The sequence below is a fragment of the Saimiri boliviensis genome, chromosome 1 (genome assembly GCF_048565385.1).
Source record: "Saimiri boliviensis isolate mSaiBol1 chromosome 1, mSaiBol1.pri, whole genome shotgun sequence".
Lineage (NCBI taxonomy): Eukaryota > Metazoa > Chordata > Mammalia > Primates > Cebidae > Saimiri > Saimiri boliviensis.
In genome coordinates, this window is record NC_133449.1 from 105,614,007 (window position 1) to 105,632,205 (window position 18,199).

Here is an 18,199-nt window from a genome sequence, read left to right on the forward strand (position 1 = left end):
TCCGTCTCAAAAAAAAAAAAAAAAAAGAAATTCAAAGCCCTTTTTCTCTTGCCCCTAATATTCCAGTGTGGGAAGGCAGAAGACAAACATGTAGTCCGGTGGTTGGTAATAGGAGCTAGGAAGAAAACTAAAGCAGGTGAAAGGATGTTTCTTAAATAAGGCAAAACCTCTCAGTCTTTGAATAAAGAATCCCACAGAGACAAGAAGAACTTCTCCTCTGTGCACATGGGAGAAGATAGAATGCCAGGCGTGTTCTTTGGATGTAATAAAGAAACCTCTGAGACGTTCTTACTCTCTAGCAGCCAAGGAGGAACCAGGCTTGGTTATGAAGTAAGACCACTAGAGTTGCAGATGTTAAGGATCCTAGGTGACATTTCACAGGACAGAATCACAGCCTCAGAAATTACTGTGCTTGGTACAGATAGCCTTTCCAATGAGAGTTTTCTATAAAAAATGCATTAGAAGTAGCTATTTTTATACAAGTTTCCACTCTAGACCAAAAGCAAGATCAATGCTTTTGTGAAAAATCTCAATTCATCACTTTATCTGAATTGGTTTTCTGATGCAGAATGGTGACTGTTTCTGCAGCCAACAGGCAAAAGGGAGTGTTTCTCCTTGCCTTTATGAGATTTTCTTTCAACAGCAGTTAGAGAAGTCTGCAGTTCTCAATGAAGAGCACTGGAGTTTCATTAGTTTGCACCAAGAGAGAAATGAAAAGCAAAAATGAGGCAAAGCCTGGGTGTGGTGGCTCATGCCTGTAATCCCAGCACTTTGGGAGGCTGAGATAGGAGGATCACTTGAAGCCAGGAATTTGAGACCACCCCGGTCAACCTAGTGAGACCACGCTTCTCTAAAAGAAATAAAAATAAGTAAAATTAAAAATGAGGAAAATAACAGAACAGGTTTGTTAGCCAAGTGTATGCTGGAGCATGAAGTGTTTGCATCTAGAGGGGATAGAGAGTGATTGAGTAGGTGGGTGGGCTTCTGTTTTACATGAGATAACCAGGGAATGTGTCTATGATAAGGTGCCATTTGAGCAGAGGCCTAATCTTGAGGGCATGAGCACTGTAGGTATCTGGATGGAAGAGTGTTTAGGCAGAAGGCCCTGAGGTGGGACCATGCTTGGCCTGTTTAAGAAACACTAAGTAAGCTTATGTGATTGGAAGCTGACCAGGCCAGAGTAGCTTTTTTTTTTTTTTTTTTTTGAGATGGAGCCTCACTTTGTCACCCAGGCTGGAGTATAGTGATATGATCTTGGCTCACTGCAACCTCTGCCTCTTGGGTTCAAGCAATTCTCCTGCCTCAGTCTCCTGAGTAGGCTGAGGAATGGATGAGAGAAGGCCTTGTGGGCTATGATGAGGGTTTGGATTTCATTCCAAATGCAATGGGAAGCCACTGGAAGGTTCGGAGCCAGGGAGTGGCAAGAACTGATTTAGGTTTCAGGGACTCACTTGGGTGGCTGGATAGAGAACAGACTACAGAGGGCTCAAAGACCATTCATTGAATGACTTGAATTCATGTTCCTTGGTGATTTTATTTTTTGAATTTCCAAAGGAAAGGAATTTATTTTTTACAGTTAGGGTAGCTGAGAAGTCCAAGGTTGAGGGGGTGCATCTGGTGAGGGCTTTCTTGCTAGTGGGGAGTCTTCAGAGTCCCAAGGTGGTACAGGGTGTCACATGGTGAGGGGTTGAGCATGCTAGGTCAGCTTCTCTTCCTCTTTTCATAAAGCCACCAGTGTAAGATAACCCATTAATCCATGAATAGATTAATCCATTCATGAGGGCTCTGCACTTAATGATCCAATCATTTCTTAAAGGCCCCACCTGCTACATACTGCCACATTGGGGATTGTTTCCAACACATGAAATTTGGGGGACTCATTCAAACCGAAGCATTATTTTGCAGATTATCTTAAAGAGCTTCACTTTTTTTGAAATTTAAAACTTACTTGTTTCGAGACAGGGTCTTGCTATATCACCTAGGCTGGAGTGCAGTGGCACAGTTACAGCTCATGGTAACCTTGAACTCCTAGGCTCAAGTGATCTTCCTGCCTTGGGCCTCCCAAAGTGTTGGGATTATAGGCATGAGCCATTGCACTTGGCTGTCTTTTCTTAATGCTAGAAACATTGAAATTATTCTCTTCTAGCCCCCCCCCCCCTTTTTTTTTTCTGAGACTGAGTCTTGCCCTGTCACCCAGGCTGGAGTGTAGTGGCGTGATCTTGGCTCACTGCAGCCTCTGCCTCCTGGGTTTAAGTGATTCTCTTGCCTCAGCCTCCCAAGTAACTGGGATTTCAGGCATGTGCCACTGTGCCCAGCTAATTTTTTTTGTATTTTTGGTAGAGACAGGGTTTTGCCATGTTGCCCAGTCTGGTCTCGAACTCCTGGCCTCAAGTGATCTGCCCACCTTGACCTCCCAGAGTGCTGGGATTATAGGCATGAGTCACTGTGCCTGGCCTCTTCTAGCTATTTTGAGATGCACAACAGGTTATTGTAAACCATGGTCACCCTACTGATTTATCTAACACTAGTGTTATTTCTTCTATCATACCATATATTTGTATCCATTAATCACTTCTCTTCATTCCCCTCTCTCCCCTACCCTTTCTGGCTTCTAGTAACCAGTAATACACACTGGAACTCCTGGTCTTGGGCAGTCCTCCCGCTTTAGCCTCTGAGTAGCTGGAATTAAAGCTCAAGCCACCAAACCCAGCAACTGTCTATCTCTAGGAGATCCATTTTTTTTAGCTCCCACATATGAATGAAAACATATGATATTTGTCTTTCTGTGCTTGGCTTATTTCACTTAACATAATAACCCCCAGTTCCAACCATGTTACTGCAAACGGCAAGATTTCATCCTTTTTTATGGCTGAATAATATTTCATTATCTATATGTATCACATTTTCTTTAACCATTCATCCATTGATAGGCACTTTAGGTTGATTCCATGCTTTGGCTATTGTGAATACTGCTGTAACAAACAAGGGAGTGCAGATATAGTTTTAATATACTGATTTCATTTGAATATATACCCAGTAGTAGGATTGCTGGATCACATGGTAGCTCTATTTTCAGTATTTTGAGGAACCTTCATACTGTTCTCCATACTGGCTGTATTAAAATACATTCCTACCAACTGTGTACAAGGGTTCCCCTTTCTCCACACCTATTGCCTTTTTGATAAAAGTCATTTTATTTTTTGAGATAGAGTCTTGCTCTATCTTTTGAGATAGTGTCACCCAGGCTGAAGTGCAGTGTGATGATCTTAGCTCACCACAACCTCTACCTCCTGGGTTCAAGCAATTCTCCTACCTCAGCCTCTTGAGTAGCTAGGATTACAGGTGTGTACTGTAGCAGGAGCAGCCACAGGAAAGGATCTCTCCGACACCTATTGCAGGAGGAAGGAATGTATTACAGCTGGGAGCTTTGTTGGCATGCGTGCCTAATAGCAAAACTTGTCCAACAAAGGGAGGTTCAGCCTTTATATAGGCTTATACTTTAGATGCTACACGTGGAAGAATCTTAAGTTCATAGTTTTAGGACTCACATGTGAAAAGGTTTTACAGTTTCAGGAATTACATATGAAAGGGTTCCGGTTCAGTTTCAGGAATTACATATGAAAGGGTTCCAGTTTACAGTTTTAGGACTCACATGTGAAAAGGTTTCTGGTTTGATCTTGTTTTAAGTAAACATAGTGCCTTCTGAAGTTTCCCCAAGGCCTAGCTTGTTGTTTTCAGGAAGAAGATTCAGGAAGCATCAGCTGGCCTGCTCTCTCTTCTATTGAGATGTACAGTGGATGTGACAGAGTGGGAGGGAATCCTAAATGCCTGGGTCTCCCTCCTCAGTAACACCATGCCCAGCTAATTTTTTTGTATTTTTGGTAGACATGGGGTTTCACCATGTTGGCCAGGCTGGTCTTGAACTCCTGACCTCAGGTGACACACCCACTTCAGCCTCCCAGAGTGCTGGGATTACAGGCTTGAGCCACCGCGCCCGGCCTGGTAAAATCCATTTTAACTAGGGTGAGGTGATATCTCATTGTAGTTTTGATTTGTTTTTCTCTGATTATTAGTGATGTTGAGCATTTTAAAAATATATCTGTTGGCTGTTTTTACATCTTCTTTTGAGAACTGTCTATTCAGATCTGTTGCTAATTTAAAACTCAGAATTTTTTTTCTACTATTGAGTTGTTTGAGCTCCTGATATATTCTGGTTATGAATCCTTTGTCAGATGGGTAACTTGCAAATATTTTCTCCCATTCTGTGAGTTTTCTCTTCACTTTGTTGCTTGTTTCCTGTGATGCTTTGTAGCTTAATGTAATCCCACTTGTCTGTTTTTGCTTTAGTTGCCTGTGCTTTTGGGTCTTACACAGAAAAACCTTCACCCAGACAATGGCCTGGAGCATTTCCCCAGTGCTTTCTCCTCATAGTTTCATAGTCTCAAGCCTTATATTTCTAAGTCTTTAGCCCATTTTTGATTGATTTTTGTGTATGGTGAGAGATGGGGTTTAGTTTCATTGTTCTGCATGTAGTTATTCAGTTTCCCCAGCACTGTTTATTGAAGAGATTGTCCTTTTCCCATTGTATGTTCTTGGCACCTTTGTCAAAGATGAGTTGGCTGTAAATGCATGGATTTATATCTGAGTGTTCTGTTCCACTGGTCTTTGTGTCAGTTTTTATGTCAGTACCAGGCTGATGTGAATATTATAGCATTTTGTTAATTTAATCTTTTTTTAGAGACAGGGTCTTGCTCTGTCACCCAGGCTGGAGTACAGTTGGCATAGTCATAGATCACTGTAACCTTGAACTCCTGGGCTCAAGCGTTCCTCCTGCCTCAGCCTCCAGGGAGCTGGGACTGCAGGTGTACACTACCATGTCTGGCTAGATTTCCTTATTTTAATTTTTGTAGAGATGAGGTCTTGGTATGTTGCTTAGGCTGGGCTCGAATTTCTAGCCTAAAGCAATCCTCCCACCTTGGCCACCCAAAGTGACAGGATTATAGGCAAGAGCCAGTGTGCCTAGCTGTTGCTATAGCTTTTTTTTTTTTTTTTTTTTTTTTTTTTTTTTTTTTTTTGAGACGGAGTTTCGCTCTTGTTACCCAGGCTGGAGTGCAATGGCGTGATCTCGGCTCACCGCAACCTCCGCCTCCTGGGTTCAGGCAATTCTCCTGCCTCAGCCTCCTAAGTAGCTGGGATTACAGGCACGCACCACCATGCCCAGCTAATTTTTTGTATTTTTAGTAGAGATGGGGTTTCACCATGTTGACCAGGATGGTCTCGATCTCTCGACCTCGTGATCCACCTGCTATAGCTTTGTAGTACATTTTGAAGTCAGGTAGTGTGATGCCTTCAACTTTGTTTTTTTTTATTTTTATTTTTATTTTTTTTGTCTCAGGATTGCTTTGGCTGTTTGGGGTCTTTTGTGGCTTCAAATCCATTTTAGGATTTTTTTTTTTTTTTTACTATTTTTGTGAAGAATGTCATCGGTATTTTGATAGAGATTACATTGAATCTGTAAATTGCTTTGGGTAGTACTGTCATTTTAACAATATTAGCTCTTCTAATCCATGAGCATAGAATATCTCCATTTTTTGTCTGTTCTCTTCAATTTCTTTCATCATTGTTTTATAGTTTTCCTTGTATAGATCTTTTGTTTCTTTGGTTAAATGGATTCCTAGATATTTTACATTTGTTTATTTATTTAGAGACAAGGTCTCACTCTATTGCCCAGGCTGTAGTGCAATGGTACAGTCTCAGCTCACTGGAACCTCTGCCTCCTGGGTTCAGGCAATTTTCATGCTTCAACCTCTAGAGTAGCTGTGATCACAGGCGCATGCCACCACACCCAGCGAATTTTTTGTATTTTTGGTAGAGATGGGGTTTCATCATGTTGGCCAGGCTGTTCTTGAACTCCAGGCCTCAAGTGATCAGCCTGCCTTCACTTCCCAAAGTGCTGGGATTATAGGCAGAGCCACTGTGCCTGGCCAGTATTTTATATTCTTTGCAGCTATTGCAAATGGGATTCCTTTCTTAGATTGTTCACTGTTGATATATATACATGCTACTGATTTTTGGATGTTGATTTGTATCCTGCAATGTTACTGAGTTCGTTCATCAGTTCTAATAGTTATTTGGTGGAGTCTTTAAGTTATTTTTTTTCTTTTGGTAATTTCAACTTTTAGTTTTGGGGGGTACGTGTGCAGGTTTGTTATCTGGGTATATTTCACGATGCTGAGGTTTAGGGTATGATGGATCCCATCACCTAGGTACTTAGCATAGTACCCAGTAGGAACTTTTTCAACCTTTGCCCCTTCCCTTCCTCCCCACTCTAGGAGTCCCCATTGTCTATTGTTGTCATCTTTATGTCCATGAGTACCCATTGTACCCACTTATAAGTACCCACTTGAAGTGAGAACATGCAGTATTTGTTTTTCTGTTCCTACATTAATTAGCTTAGGATAATGGCTTGAGTCTTTAAACTTTTTTAAGTGTCAGATCATATTGTCCATGAAGAAGGTTAAGATGACTTCTTCCTTTCCAGTTTGGATGCCCTTCATTTCTTTGTCTGGCATAATTGCTGTGGTCCTCTGGAGACTTCCCATAGGCTTCTACTATAGCTGTTACCGTACTGTCCTATAATTATTTTAGTGTCCGCCTTTGTCCCCATTGCTGTCAGAGCCCCGTGATCATGCTGGGTTCATCTCCAGCTCCAACTCTGCCTGTGTAGGTTTCTTGAGCTGTCTTTCAGTGCCTTGTGAGACCAGGGTCATGCAGATGCCACTTTGACAGAAAGTGCTGTGTTTTCCCTTTTGCAGGGCCTGATGTATCACGATGCCTCTCGCTGGGGCCTTACGCTTCAGACGTATGTGCAGCTCACCATGCTGGATAGGCATACTTGTCCTCAGGTATGTTTCAGAGGCTCAGTTTCAACTTTCTTAAATGTTTTCTTCAGACTTGGGGTATGTGATTGCCAGGAAGGGAAACTTCACAAGGAAGCCAGGCTGGGCCTTCAGTGCTGTGCAGGCCTCTCTGTCTGGGGCCAAGGTTTCTGGCTCCTGCGGCTCTCTGCTGGCCAGTCTCCAGTGCCCCCACCCACAAACCTCAGCCAGCCAGGTGGACCCCTCTTGCCAGCATTCTGAGCTCACATCTGTGTGATGTGTCACATCTGTATGACGTATCACTGCTGGGCTCAATGTCTTTTAATTCAGTTCTTCTCGAAGTGCAGTCCCTGGACCAGCAGCAGAAGCATCACCTGGAAACTTGTTAGAAATGCACATTTTCTGCTGGGCACAGTGGATCATGCCTATAATCCCAGTACTTTGGGAGGCTGAGGCATGTGGATCACTTGAGCTCAGGAGTTCAAGACTATAGGGTCCAGCCCGACAGGGTTCTGTGAGCCACTCCCAGCTGGTGCAGAGATGAGAAATTGTAGAAATAAAAGGCACAAGACACAGAGATAGAGAAAAGAGAGTTTGGGCCCAGGGGTCCACTGCTACCCAAATCATGGAGACCAGCAGTGGCCCGGAATGCTGGGACTCTCTTACTTTTATTGAGTTGCAAATCTGGGGGCAGGGTAGGTAGGGCGTGGTCTTGGTGGTGGGAGACTGGGCGCAGGGTAGATAAGGTATGACAGTGATGGGGTCAAGCACATCACATGTCATTCAGGTAGCGGCTCAGGAATTTCTGGCACCCGAAGTAAGGTAAGGAGCGTAATGCATCAGCACTTTTTCCATACTTATCAAGAAAGATCTAAAACATTAAGATTTATATTACTATTACTGAATATCTTTTCTAAGAAAAAAGGAACCAGGTGCAGAAGCAGAACATGAGAGTAGACATGGAACGTGACCACCAAAGCACAGCATCACATAGAGACAGTTAACCCCCGGATGTCTATGGGCCTGCCTGACAGTCATCAGGCCTACCACAAGAGTTTGGAGAAGCCGAGTTTTCTCCAAACTTCCCCAGGAAGGAGATTTCAGCCATTTTGGACGTCTCCTTCTCTAACTGGCTAAATGGGGCACTTTCACAGCGCTGACACTGCGGCACAGCCGAGGCGCCCTCCAGCAGCCCTTATGCGGGCGTGACAGAGGGCTTAAAACATCTTGCCTTAGTGTCATTCATTTCACAATGTCGCCCCAGGTTCACACTTCCCACCTGAGAGGCATTAGTAAAAGAATTAAGATCACCTACAAATAACTAAGATCACATATGGATAACTAATAACTACTATGGTTATATTTCTAGTTACTTTCTTCATCATTTATGTGGAGATAGGTTGAGGCCTTTTGCTCCGCCTCGGCACTTATGAGATCTTCCCCCTACACAAGACCGGTCTGGCAAACGTGGTGAAACCCTGTCTCTACTAAAAAATACAAAAAATAGCTGGGCGTGGTAGTAGGCACCTGTAATCCCAGCTCCTCGGGGAGGCTGAGCCAGGAGAATCACTTGAGCCAGGGAGGCTGAGGTTGCAGTGAGCTGAGATCATGCCACTGTACTCCAGCCTGGGCGACAGAGCAGGGCTCTGTCTCAAAAAAAAAAAAAAAAAAGAATAGAAGAGAAACGCACATTTTCTGGTCATGTCTCAGACCTGCTGAATTAGAATTTCTAGGGATGAGGTGATCTGTGTTTTATCAGGCCCTCCAGGTGACTTGAATGCATGCTTTGTTGGCTGCATATTTGAGAGCCAGTAATCTAACCTTCATGGGATCTGGCTCTTAGTTCAGATTCTTGAGACAAAGAATCTGATTGCTTCAGCTTGGGTCAGGTGAACAGCCCTGGTTCAATCAAGTGTTGGGGACATGAACCAGGGCACAAACATGGCTGCTTAGGCCTGTTCCATCAGTGAGGATGCATCTAGGGACAGTCTCTTAGAAGAAAGGGGACTGAGGAGGTCCTGATCAGTGCCTCTGTTTCAAAGCTGTAAGCACAACCTATGAGCCAGCTTTAAGGCTCTTCATGAAGGAGATAGACTATCCCTACAGCCAGTTAACATTGGCACAGCTATGGGCTGGACAGTTCGATACTGGTCTGGGTACCTGCAACAATAGCTATTATTCTTTTATAAGTCTGTCTTTTAAATTTGAAGGATGTGAGCGGGACCTTTTTGGTGAATAAGAATTTCCATCTCCCCAAATATCTGTCTAAATGACACAAATCCACAAATTGGAAGATCTGAGGTTAGTGCATTCGCCTTTGCTAATTTGCTTTTCCTGGAGCAGACACTCAATTGCAAACTTAAATTGTCTCCAATAATATCTGAATAGGAGGGGACAAAAGAGTGCTCCTCTATTTAAGGAAATCTACCTCAGGAGGCAGACAGAGAGAGACAGACCAGGAGGGACAAGCAGAAGGAGACAGGGATGAATGGCAAGCTAGGAAGTAAGGAAAGAGAAGATGAAAGAATGGAAAGGAAGATGGATGGACAGAGGATGGATGAACAGAGGGACAGCAGGGAAAGGGAGGAAGTGCCTCGGTTATGGCTTTGAATCTGCCTTGAATATGTTGGTCCAGGTCCCATGGGTGCTGTGGGCCATGGCCAAGTGAGAGTAGTGTTTGCGTGGCATCAAGGGTCAGGGTGGGTGCCTCTTGCTTCCTGGAAGAATGCTGGACAAAGGGCAAGAATGTCTGCTGAGGGTGTGAGCATCCTGGCAGGCAGGGGCGCTGTCAGGCTGTCTTCCTCCCTCTCAGGCGTCATCCTTCCCAGCTTCTATGGGCAAAGCCCCCAGAACATCACCCCCACCCCAACCTTCATGGGGCTGCACCTCATGCATGCGGTCCCTCTGCTTAAGCAAAGTAACCCTAATAGATCCGTGGTAGTCACTGCATGTTGCCTCAAGTGTACAGCATTGGGCAGTTTTTCCAGTGTTTGGCCGTGTTCCAGTTGAGCCTCATCTCTGCCATCAAAGAGGTGGCTGCTGATGAGCCCTCAGCCTCGGCATTGCTGGGCCATGCATGCAGCTTTGGGGTGTGGGGCAGGTCAGGGTGGAAGGAGAACACAGCCTGAGCCTTGTGGCAGATACGGCTTCTCGACCCGGCAAGGGAGTGAGGAGGTCCTCCTGCCTCACTCTCTCTGCCCCCTTGATTCTCATATTCAGCAAAATCCCCAGGCAGTAGTAGTAACAGACATTTTTCAAGGCCCTTTGGCTGTCTCCTCTTCCCCTGAGTTAGTGATTCTTTTTTGTTTTCCTTTAGATGTCATCTGTACGGTTGATGGAGAGGTCGATTCACAGCGCAAGATACATTTTTGTAGAAAACCTGTATAGAAGGTACTGTAGTTTGCATAATTGATAATTTATTAAACCACGAATTTTTCAAAATGAAATAGAAACTTGTTTATTCAATTGACAGATACGGAGTACCCACTGTTTTCTCAGTTATCCATTGCCGTAGCAACATGGTGTTAACAGCCACGAATCCTCATGGCAGACAGCTATCTGCATTCATTACCCAGTTGGCCAGGGTGGTCACCAGGCAACTCTGCTGACCTTGGCTGGGCTCAATGAGATGTCTGGGGATCAGCCAATCTAGGATGGCCTAAGCAAGGGTGACTGGGGGTGGCTCATTGCTCTTCCTCTTGCCTGACACCCTCCTTCTGGGACCAGCAAACCAGCCCAGGTATCCACTTCTTATGGTGACAGAGGGCAGAAGCAACAGCAGAGATGCAAGGATATATTTTTAGGCCTCTGCTCCAAGCTTGCTAATATTCCATTGGTCAGAGCAGGTCACATGGGCACATGAGCCCGGGTAGAAAGGTGGGAGGGTCTAGTGAGTTACACAGCATGATGAAAGGCTATAGGGAAGGGTAGAGAGTTGGGTGAATCAGTCTACCACAGTGTGCATCACATTCGTTGTGTTTTTCACTGAAAGCTTCCCTCATGAGAGCAGACTGTCATATATACCTAGTTAGGGGGCTTCTGGTGGCCTGTCAGTGCCAAGGGCTCAGGCATGGGACCTTCCATCCCTGTGCTCAGAAACTGCTGATTTCTAGGGGTCTTGGGGAAATGGGTTGCAGGCCCCACCTGTCCTGGATGTAAGCTTGGGATGCTGCTGTCCCTCCCTCACAGAACTGTTCCGAAGTCAGTGCTGGAGGCCCTTCCTCTCACTCTTATCTGTAGCTGTCTTCCTAAATGCTACATCTCCCAGCCCTCCCCCACCGCCCTGTCTAGATTGGGCAAGCTCTTTGTTAGTCTTTGTTTTGTTTTTTGTTTTTGACTCAGCGTCTGGCTCTATCATCTGAGCTGTAGTACGATGGCACGATCTCAGCTCACTGCAGTCTCTCTTACCCCAGGCTCAAGCCATCCTGCCTTCAGCCTCCCAAGTAACTGGGATTACAGGCACACACCACCATGCCTGGCTATTTTTTTTTTTTTTCTGTATTTTTAGACAGGGTTTCATCACGTTGCCCAGGTTGGTCTCAAACTCCTGGGCTTAAGTGATCCTCCTGCCTCAGCCTCCCAAAGTGCTGGGATTACAGGTGTGAGCCACTATGCCTGGCCCTCTTGTTATTCTTAATGACTACTTTCCTTTCGTTTTCTGTGTAGTATTTAAGACAATTATATGAAATTATTTAACTAATGATGACCTACAAAAATGGCAGTTTTGCATGGTTCAACTTAGTATGTATCTAATTGTTTATTGCACTGCCCCCCACTGCCTCTGCCCACTGGACCGTAAGCTCCTGAGGGCAGGCACTGAGTTTGGTGTCCTTGCCTAGTGTGGACCCGGCACAGAGCAGGCTCCTGGTTGATTCTCATTAGTTATTGTTGGGTGAGGGGACCTGGGGCTGTGCTTTGGACTCCAGCTCAACTTGTTCCCCAGGCTCTGGCCCTCCACTGTTTTTGCACGTTTCATTTCAGGGGCCACTAAAAAGGCTTCTTGTAGGATCCCTGAGCTGCCATGGATCATGTCTTTGAGCCTGTGTCACCCCCCAAAATAAGAGCCTCTGCCCCAAATCCACTTGGATCATCAGAGCAATGCTGTGGGCTCAGTGGCTGGCAGCCAAGGTGAGTCCTGGCTGTGGCTTTACCCCCGGACCTCAGACTTCTTGTAGGCTGCAGCTTGCCCTCTCAGCAGGTGGCATTCCTGAACTTAGAACCCTGTCTTTATTCAACAGCCTGGGTTTCCAAGTGTCCACTGCTAGGTTTATCCAGCCCTCTTCCCTCCTCAGCTCTTGCTCCTTAGAGCCTCATCCAGAGAGGGGACAGGCAAGACAGAAGAGAGGAGAGTGAGAGCAGAAGGGAGCCACTGTGATGTTTGTGTACTGCTCTGATGAGAACTGTAGCCTGAGGCGGAGGTTGCAGTGAGCTGAGATTGTGCTATTGCACTCAAGCCTGGGCGACAATGGGAGACTCCATCTCAAAAGAAAAAAAAAGGCCGGGCGCGGTGGCTCAAGCCTGTAATCCCAGCACTTTGGGAGGCCGAGATGGGTGGATCACAAGGTCGAGAGATCGAGACCAACCTGGTCAACATGGTGAAACCCCGTCTCTACTAAAAATACAAAAAATTAGCTGGGCATGGTGGCGCGTGCCTATAATCCCAGCTACTCAGGAGGCTGAGGCAGGAGAATTGCCTGAACCCAGGAGGCGGAGGTTGCGGTGAGCCGAGATCGCGCCATTGCACTCCAGCCTGGGTAACAAGAGCGAAACTCCGTCTCAAAACAACAACAACAACAACAACAACAAAACTGTAGCCCAAGGAACAGATGTTGGCAGTACGGTGAAATTACCTGTTAACCTTGCAGAGTAGTGCTGTCTGTCTTCTCATATCCAGCCTGGCCTCTTCTGTGTGGGGCCAGTGACTCTTGCTGCTTTTTTTTTTTTTTTTTTTTTGAGATGGGCTTGTGCTGTCACCCAGGCTGGAGTGTAGTGCCATGATCATGGCTCACTGTGGCCTCAATGTCCTGGGCTCAAGAGATCCACCCACCTCAACCTCCTGTATAGCTGTGACTATGGCACATGCCATCATTTCTGGCTAATTTATTTCTATTTTTTGTAGCGACAGGGTCTCCCTGTGTTGCCCACACTGGTCTCAAACTCCTGGGCTCAAGTGATCCTCCTGCCTCAGTTTCCTGAAGTATTGGGATTACAGGCATGAGCTTGATTACAGCTGTGCTCAGCCTGAGGGCTCTTTTTGAAGTGAGTAATTCTGGAATGGAACGACCAAAGGTTAAGGGGAGAGGGCAGAGTATGGCATTTGCAGACCAGGGTTCTATCCTGGCTCTGAGTTTGCTCTGTTTGTGAGCAAGACCAAGTTTCTACATTTCTCTGAGCCCATCTCTCACCTCTGATTCCTCTCATCCATCTCTGAAGCGCCTTTGGACCTGCCATCTCCTTCAAGTCTCAGGACCCTTTTGTGGGTCTTTGCCCACCTTGGTCTTTATGAAGTTTGTCAGTTTCCTAATTCCACCCCCAAACCTGTAGGCCGCCCAGTGCCAGGTATATTTCTCCAGGAGCCATTTTCTTTGCTTGGCCCAGGTCACAGTTCCTGCTGATGGCCGTGGGCTTTAGTAACTCACACCCTTGGTCCTGTGTCATCCTGATGTGTCAGTTCTGTATCTCTGTGGTTATGGCAGTGGTCCAGATGACATAGGCCTCACCTGGAGCTGTTTTGTGGGTGGTTCAGGAAGAGAATGGAGCTTTTAATTTTTTAGATCTTTTCCTGCCCTGATGACTTTATATTTATGTCTTCTCCTGGCTCTCCTGGAATGCATGGCCTCTGTGGTCAGGATTTCTGTGGGACAATGAACCACAGAAGAACCTTACAGTGTCCTTGTTTCTGTTCTTGGGATCTAATTGTTTTAAGTTCATATGGCTCAGATTCCCAGGAAGACCTCGTTGGGTTCTTGAGACCCATCACTGGGATCTCTTGAAGCCAAAGGCTGTCAGTGGGCATGTGGCTGTGGGCACTCCAGAGGCTGCCAGGAGCACTGTGGTTGCCTGGAGGGCCAGGTCACCTACCATGGTCTCCAGGGAGATGAGAAAAGGCGGTGTTCCTCGGGCCCTTTCACTGGAGTCCTCCAAAGGCAGAGGAAAGCCCCTGCAGCTCTGCTTCCTCATCCTCCCAGCCCCTGTGGTCCAAAGCAGCCACCTGCCAATAACTCGGAAGTTTCTTGGAGTCTCCTCTTTTAACCTAGAATTTGTTTGGATTTTGCATTTTCCTCCACAATATGTTCTTAAGTTTATATCTAAAAATAATAATTTACATACTTATGATTGAGGACAGTGGCCGTATGAAACACCACGGTTAGCATGTGGTCTGGAGTTCCCATTCCCTCAGTCACATACCCCAGAGTCCCTAAGTCCATCCAGGAGTCAGAGAACCGAGCCATAGGGGCATTGAAAACATCTTCCAGGGCAAGTGATTCACTTGTGAACTGCACCTGCTTATGTGGAAACTGGGGCATCTGCTCTCAGGTTTAAGGGACAGGGCAGGGACCCATGGACAGGAGCTGAACTTATTGTCTGGTTGTTGATCTTGTTGGCCAGATAAAGAACTGAGAAAGGATTACAAAGCCAGCGCTCCTTCCTGATTGGGCAGGAACTAACCACAGGAGGAGAGGGTGTTCTACATCCTGCTGTGTGGGGGCAAGCAGCGAATGAGGAAGTGGTAGGAGGCATCTAGATCTCTTTCATCAAGGCCAAAGGCTTCAGGGCCCACTGGGGCCCCCAAAGCTGAGAATCCGGAAGAACTAGCCCCGGGGGTGGGGGTTGGGGGGGGACTCTGCCTCTTTCCAGGTGGGCCTTACTCTAGGCTTCTTGATGCCTTCCATGATGCCCTTTGCATCTTGTTTAGGAGCAGGTTCCGCTTCAGCAGCACTGAGGTGGGGCTTGAGAGGCCACATTTCTAGCAGAAATGCCCAGGTGACCACATTCCTACTGGTCCAGAATCACACTTTGAGGAATAAGGGCCTCAGAAGAAGGTGGCAGGGCTGGGCGTAGTGGCTTATGCTTGTAATCCCAGCACTTTGAGAGGCAGAAGGGGAAGGATCACTTGAAGCCAGGAGTTCGAGACCAGCCTGGGCAACAAAGGAAGACCCCCCCCCGCCCCCGCCACCCGGCATCTCTACAAAATAATGTAAAAATTAGCTGGGCCTGAGTGGTGCACACCTGTAGTCCCAGCTACTCAGGAGGCTGAGACAGGAGAACTGCTTGAGCCCAGGAGTTCAAGGCTGCAGTGAGCCATGATCACACCACTGCACTCCAGCCCAAGTGACAAGTGACACAGTGGGACTTTGTCTCAAAAATAAAAAAAGCTGGTAGCCAAGTGGTCCACAGGGAGCCCTCCATCCTAATACCTAGACCCTTTTCCCCAGAGTTATGATGCTGGGGCTTCCTTGAGGCTTCATTGGACTTTTGGGGGTCATAAGAGCAAGGGCCCTGGCCTGAGGGTTGTCTTCGGGGCTGTGGTGAAAAGTTCTGCACAGTGCCAGATTTCCTGTTTCCTGCACCTAGCCTGTGGTTTGTTAATTTCACATTTGTGGTTTGTTAATTTCATATTTGGGTTGCCAGGGGCTGTGTTGTATCTTATCTTTTTTTTTTTTTTGAGATGGAGTTTTGCTTTTGCTCTTGTTACCCAGGCTGGAGTGCAGTGGCGCTATCTCGGCTCACCGCAACCTCTGCCTCCTGGGTTCAAGTGATTCTCCAGCCTCAGCCTCCCGAGTAGCTGTGACTACAGGCATGTGCCACCATGCCCGGCTAATTTTTGTATTTTTAGTAGAGACGAGGTTTCACCATGTTGACCAGGATGGTCTCGACCTCCTGACCTTGTGATCCACCCGCCTGGGTCTCCCAAAGTGCTGGGATTACAGGCGTGAGCCACCGCACCCTGCCTTATCTTTGTTTTTAAAGTTTCTGGGCTTATTCCTAGGCCAGGAGTTGGGCAGCCACAGGGCAAAGTAAAAAGTATTTTTAGCCAGAGCCACAGAAGGGATGAAGGGAAGGAAGAATAGAGCTTGGCCACTCTCCAGACAGCTCCAGCTTCCCTCAATGCAGAGGTCATCCACAAGGAAATATTACTGAGAAAGTAGATGTGGGCTTTGTTTGTTTGTTTGTTTTTGAGACAGAGTCTTGTGCTGTTGATCAGGCAGGAATGCAGTGGTGCCATCGATCTCAGCTCACTGTAAACTCCACCCCCAGGTTCAAGTGATTCTCCTGCCTCAGCCTCTGAGTAGGTGGGATTATAGGTGCCCACCACCATACCTAGTTAATTTTTGTATTGTTAGTAGAGGAGGGGTTTCACCATGTTGACCAGGATGGTCTCAAACTCCTGACCTCAAGTGATCTGCCCGCCTCAGCCTCCCAAAGTTCTGAGATTATAGGCGTGAGCCACAGTGCCTGGCCAAAGTAGATGTTTTTAAACACAGATTACTGTCCTTGTCACTGTCTATGCAAAATGTAGCATAGAACCAAGTTTGGCTGAGTCCTTTGCCCATAGGTAGAATAAGATATCTTCGTTCCCACCTGCAGGGAGTTCAGCCAGGTACTGGGAACCATATGGTGGCATATGGGGTGTGAGCTCCTGCCTGGGAGCTTATGTTTCATCACTCCCTGGATGTTCTAGGAAAAAGCTTCCCAAAGTGCCATGATGGGGAGCCCTTCACAAGATGGGGAGCCCCATGCTTGAGGCAGACACAGGAGGAGCCAGGCAGAGTTTCTAGGAGGAAATATGGTTAGAACAGTGCCCGCTGTGCCCCACGTCACTGAGAGTAATGGAGATTAGGCTTCTGTTTCCTCACTCAACTCAGCTACTGGTCAGTCAGTCCTCTTGGATCCCCCAGACACCTCTAGCACATGGTTCCAGTCATGAAAAGGTTTTCCCTAGGTCTGGCCTAGTGGCCCTGCCCACAGGAGGCCACCCCACTGAGGACCCCTTCCGACAGCATAGGGAAGGCAGAGGCTGCCCCTCAGTCTGGACCAAACCTGTGTGGAAAGCCTTTTGTTTGGCTGTGGTGGGGGTGGGAATGGGAGGCCCCTGTGACCACCTGGACCTGATTCCCAGGGGAGCCATGGGGGTGCAGAGCCACCAGAGTCTCTCAGCCCAAGAGACCCCCATGGGTGTAACCCATCTCCATGTCTCCACGTGTGGACCTCCATGCACTGTGCCTGTTTTGCGGTAATGGTTGGTTTGGTTTTAGTGAACACCGTGCCTCATGTGTTCTAAACTGTGGTTCAGTTCCATGTTCATATCCATGGGCACCCTCCTAGCTCTGGGATTAGACAGAATCTCCCTCAAGGTATGCAGATGCATGAGAGGTCCTCCGGCGGCTAGTCCAGCCTTGGAGTCTTAGGAGACTGTCCCATGGGCATTTCAGCTTCTCCTCACATTGCTGCTAACTGGCCGAGCAGCCTCTTCTGTGCCCTCAAGCCACAAGTTTGCTGGAGTAGGGGAGAAGCTAATCAGCAGCTTCCTCATCGCAAATCCTCATTTACTTAAAGCCAGTTTTGTTCTCAGTCTTCTTTTTCCAGAAAAGGAAAATAAGTTAAGAGAGAGTGGTTTGGTTTCTTAAACATCAAATATTCGGAGCTGAGCTACCTGAAACCCAACTCAGGGTAGCCTGAACAATGAGTTGTCCTCAACTCCCAACAGATGGCTGAATTTGGTGCCTTTGGCCCTGTTTCTCTACATTTTCCTACTCTGTGTCCTGTTCATGTCCTCAGTGTGATTCTCTCAGGGTGACAATGTAGTTGCGGCACACTGGGCTTCTCACTTGCTGGCTGGAGTAAGGGCAGCTGTCTTGTTAGTGGCTCTTCCCTAAGTGTGCAGAAGCATGTTTTCTGTAAGTCCCTGCAAGCCTCCCTCACGCCTGCCTAATCCAAATCTGGCCCCTGGCTGGGGGAGGCCCTGCACTGATTGACTTAGCTTGGCTTCCCGAACCCATCTCTGGAACCAGGGGAGATGATTTCTCTTAGACTGATTGTGCTCACCCTAAAGCTTGAAAGCTTGGGGTGGGATCAGGTTTCCCTGAAGCCCTTGGGTCTTTGGATGGGCTCTGAATAAAGAATGGGCTACTTTTAAGGAAGTAAGGGGAGAAGAGGCAGGGAGGCAGCCTGTGGGCCCAAAGTCATCACCTGAACTTTTAGTGCCTGAGTTTTGATGGCTGGGAGTCTTCTCTGCAATGCTGTAGGATTTTCTTCCCACTCCTCCCGCCTACCCTCCCCAACGCGGCTTCCCCAGGTTTTCTGGGAGTCCTGGCAGTCCC

The 18,199-nt window shown here is 47.0% G+C and overlaps 1 protein-coding gene across 2 annotated transcripts in view; it reads left to right on the forward strand.

The window, feature by feature from the left end:
• The window catches only part of TK2 (thymidine kinase 2), a 38,941-nt gene that overhangs the window by 11,203 nt on the left and 9,539 nt on the right, over positions 1 to 18,199 (forward strand). For both annotated transcript variants that reach the window (XM_003936255.4, XM_003936253.4), the window contains 2 exons: positions 6,816 to 6,905; positions 10,195 to 10,268. In XM_003936255.4, the coding sequence (XP_003936304.1) occupies positions 6,816 to 6,905; positions 10,195 to 10,268 (164 nt within the window). The remainder of the gene's footprint in view (positions 1 to 6,815; positions 6,906 to 10,194; positions 10,269 to 18,199) is intronic.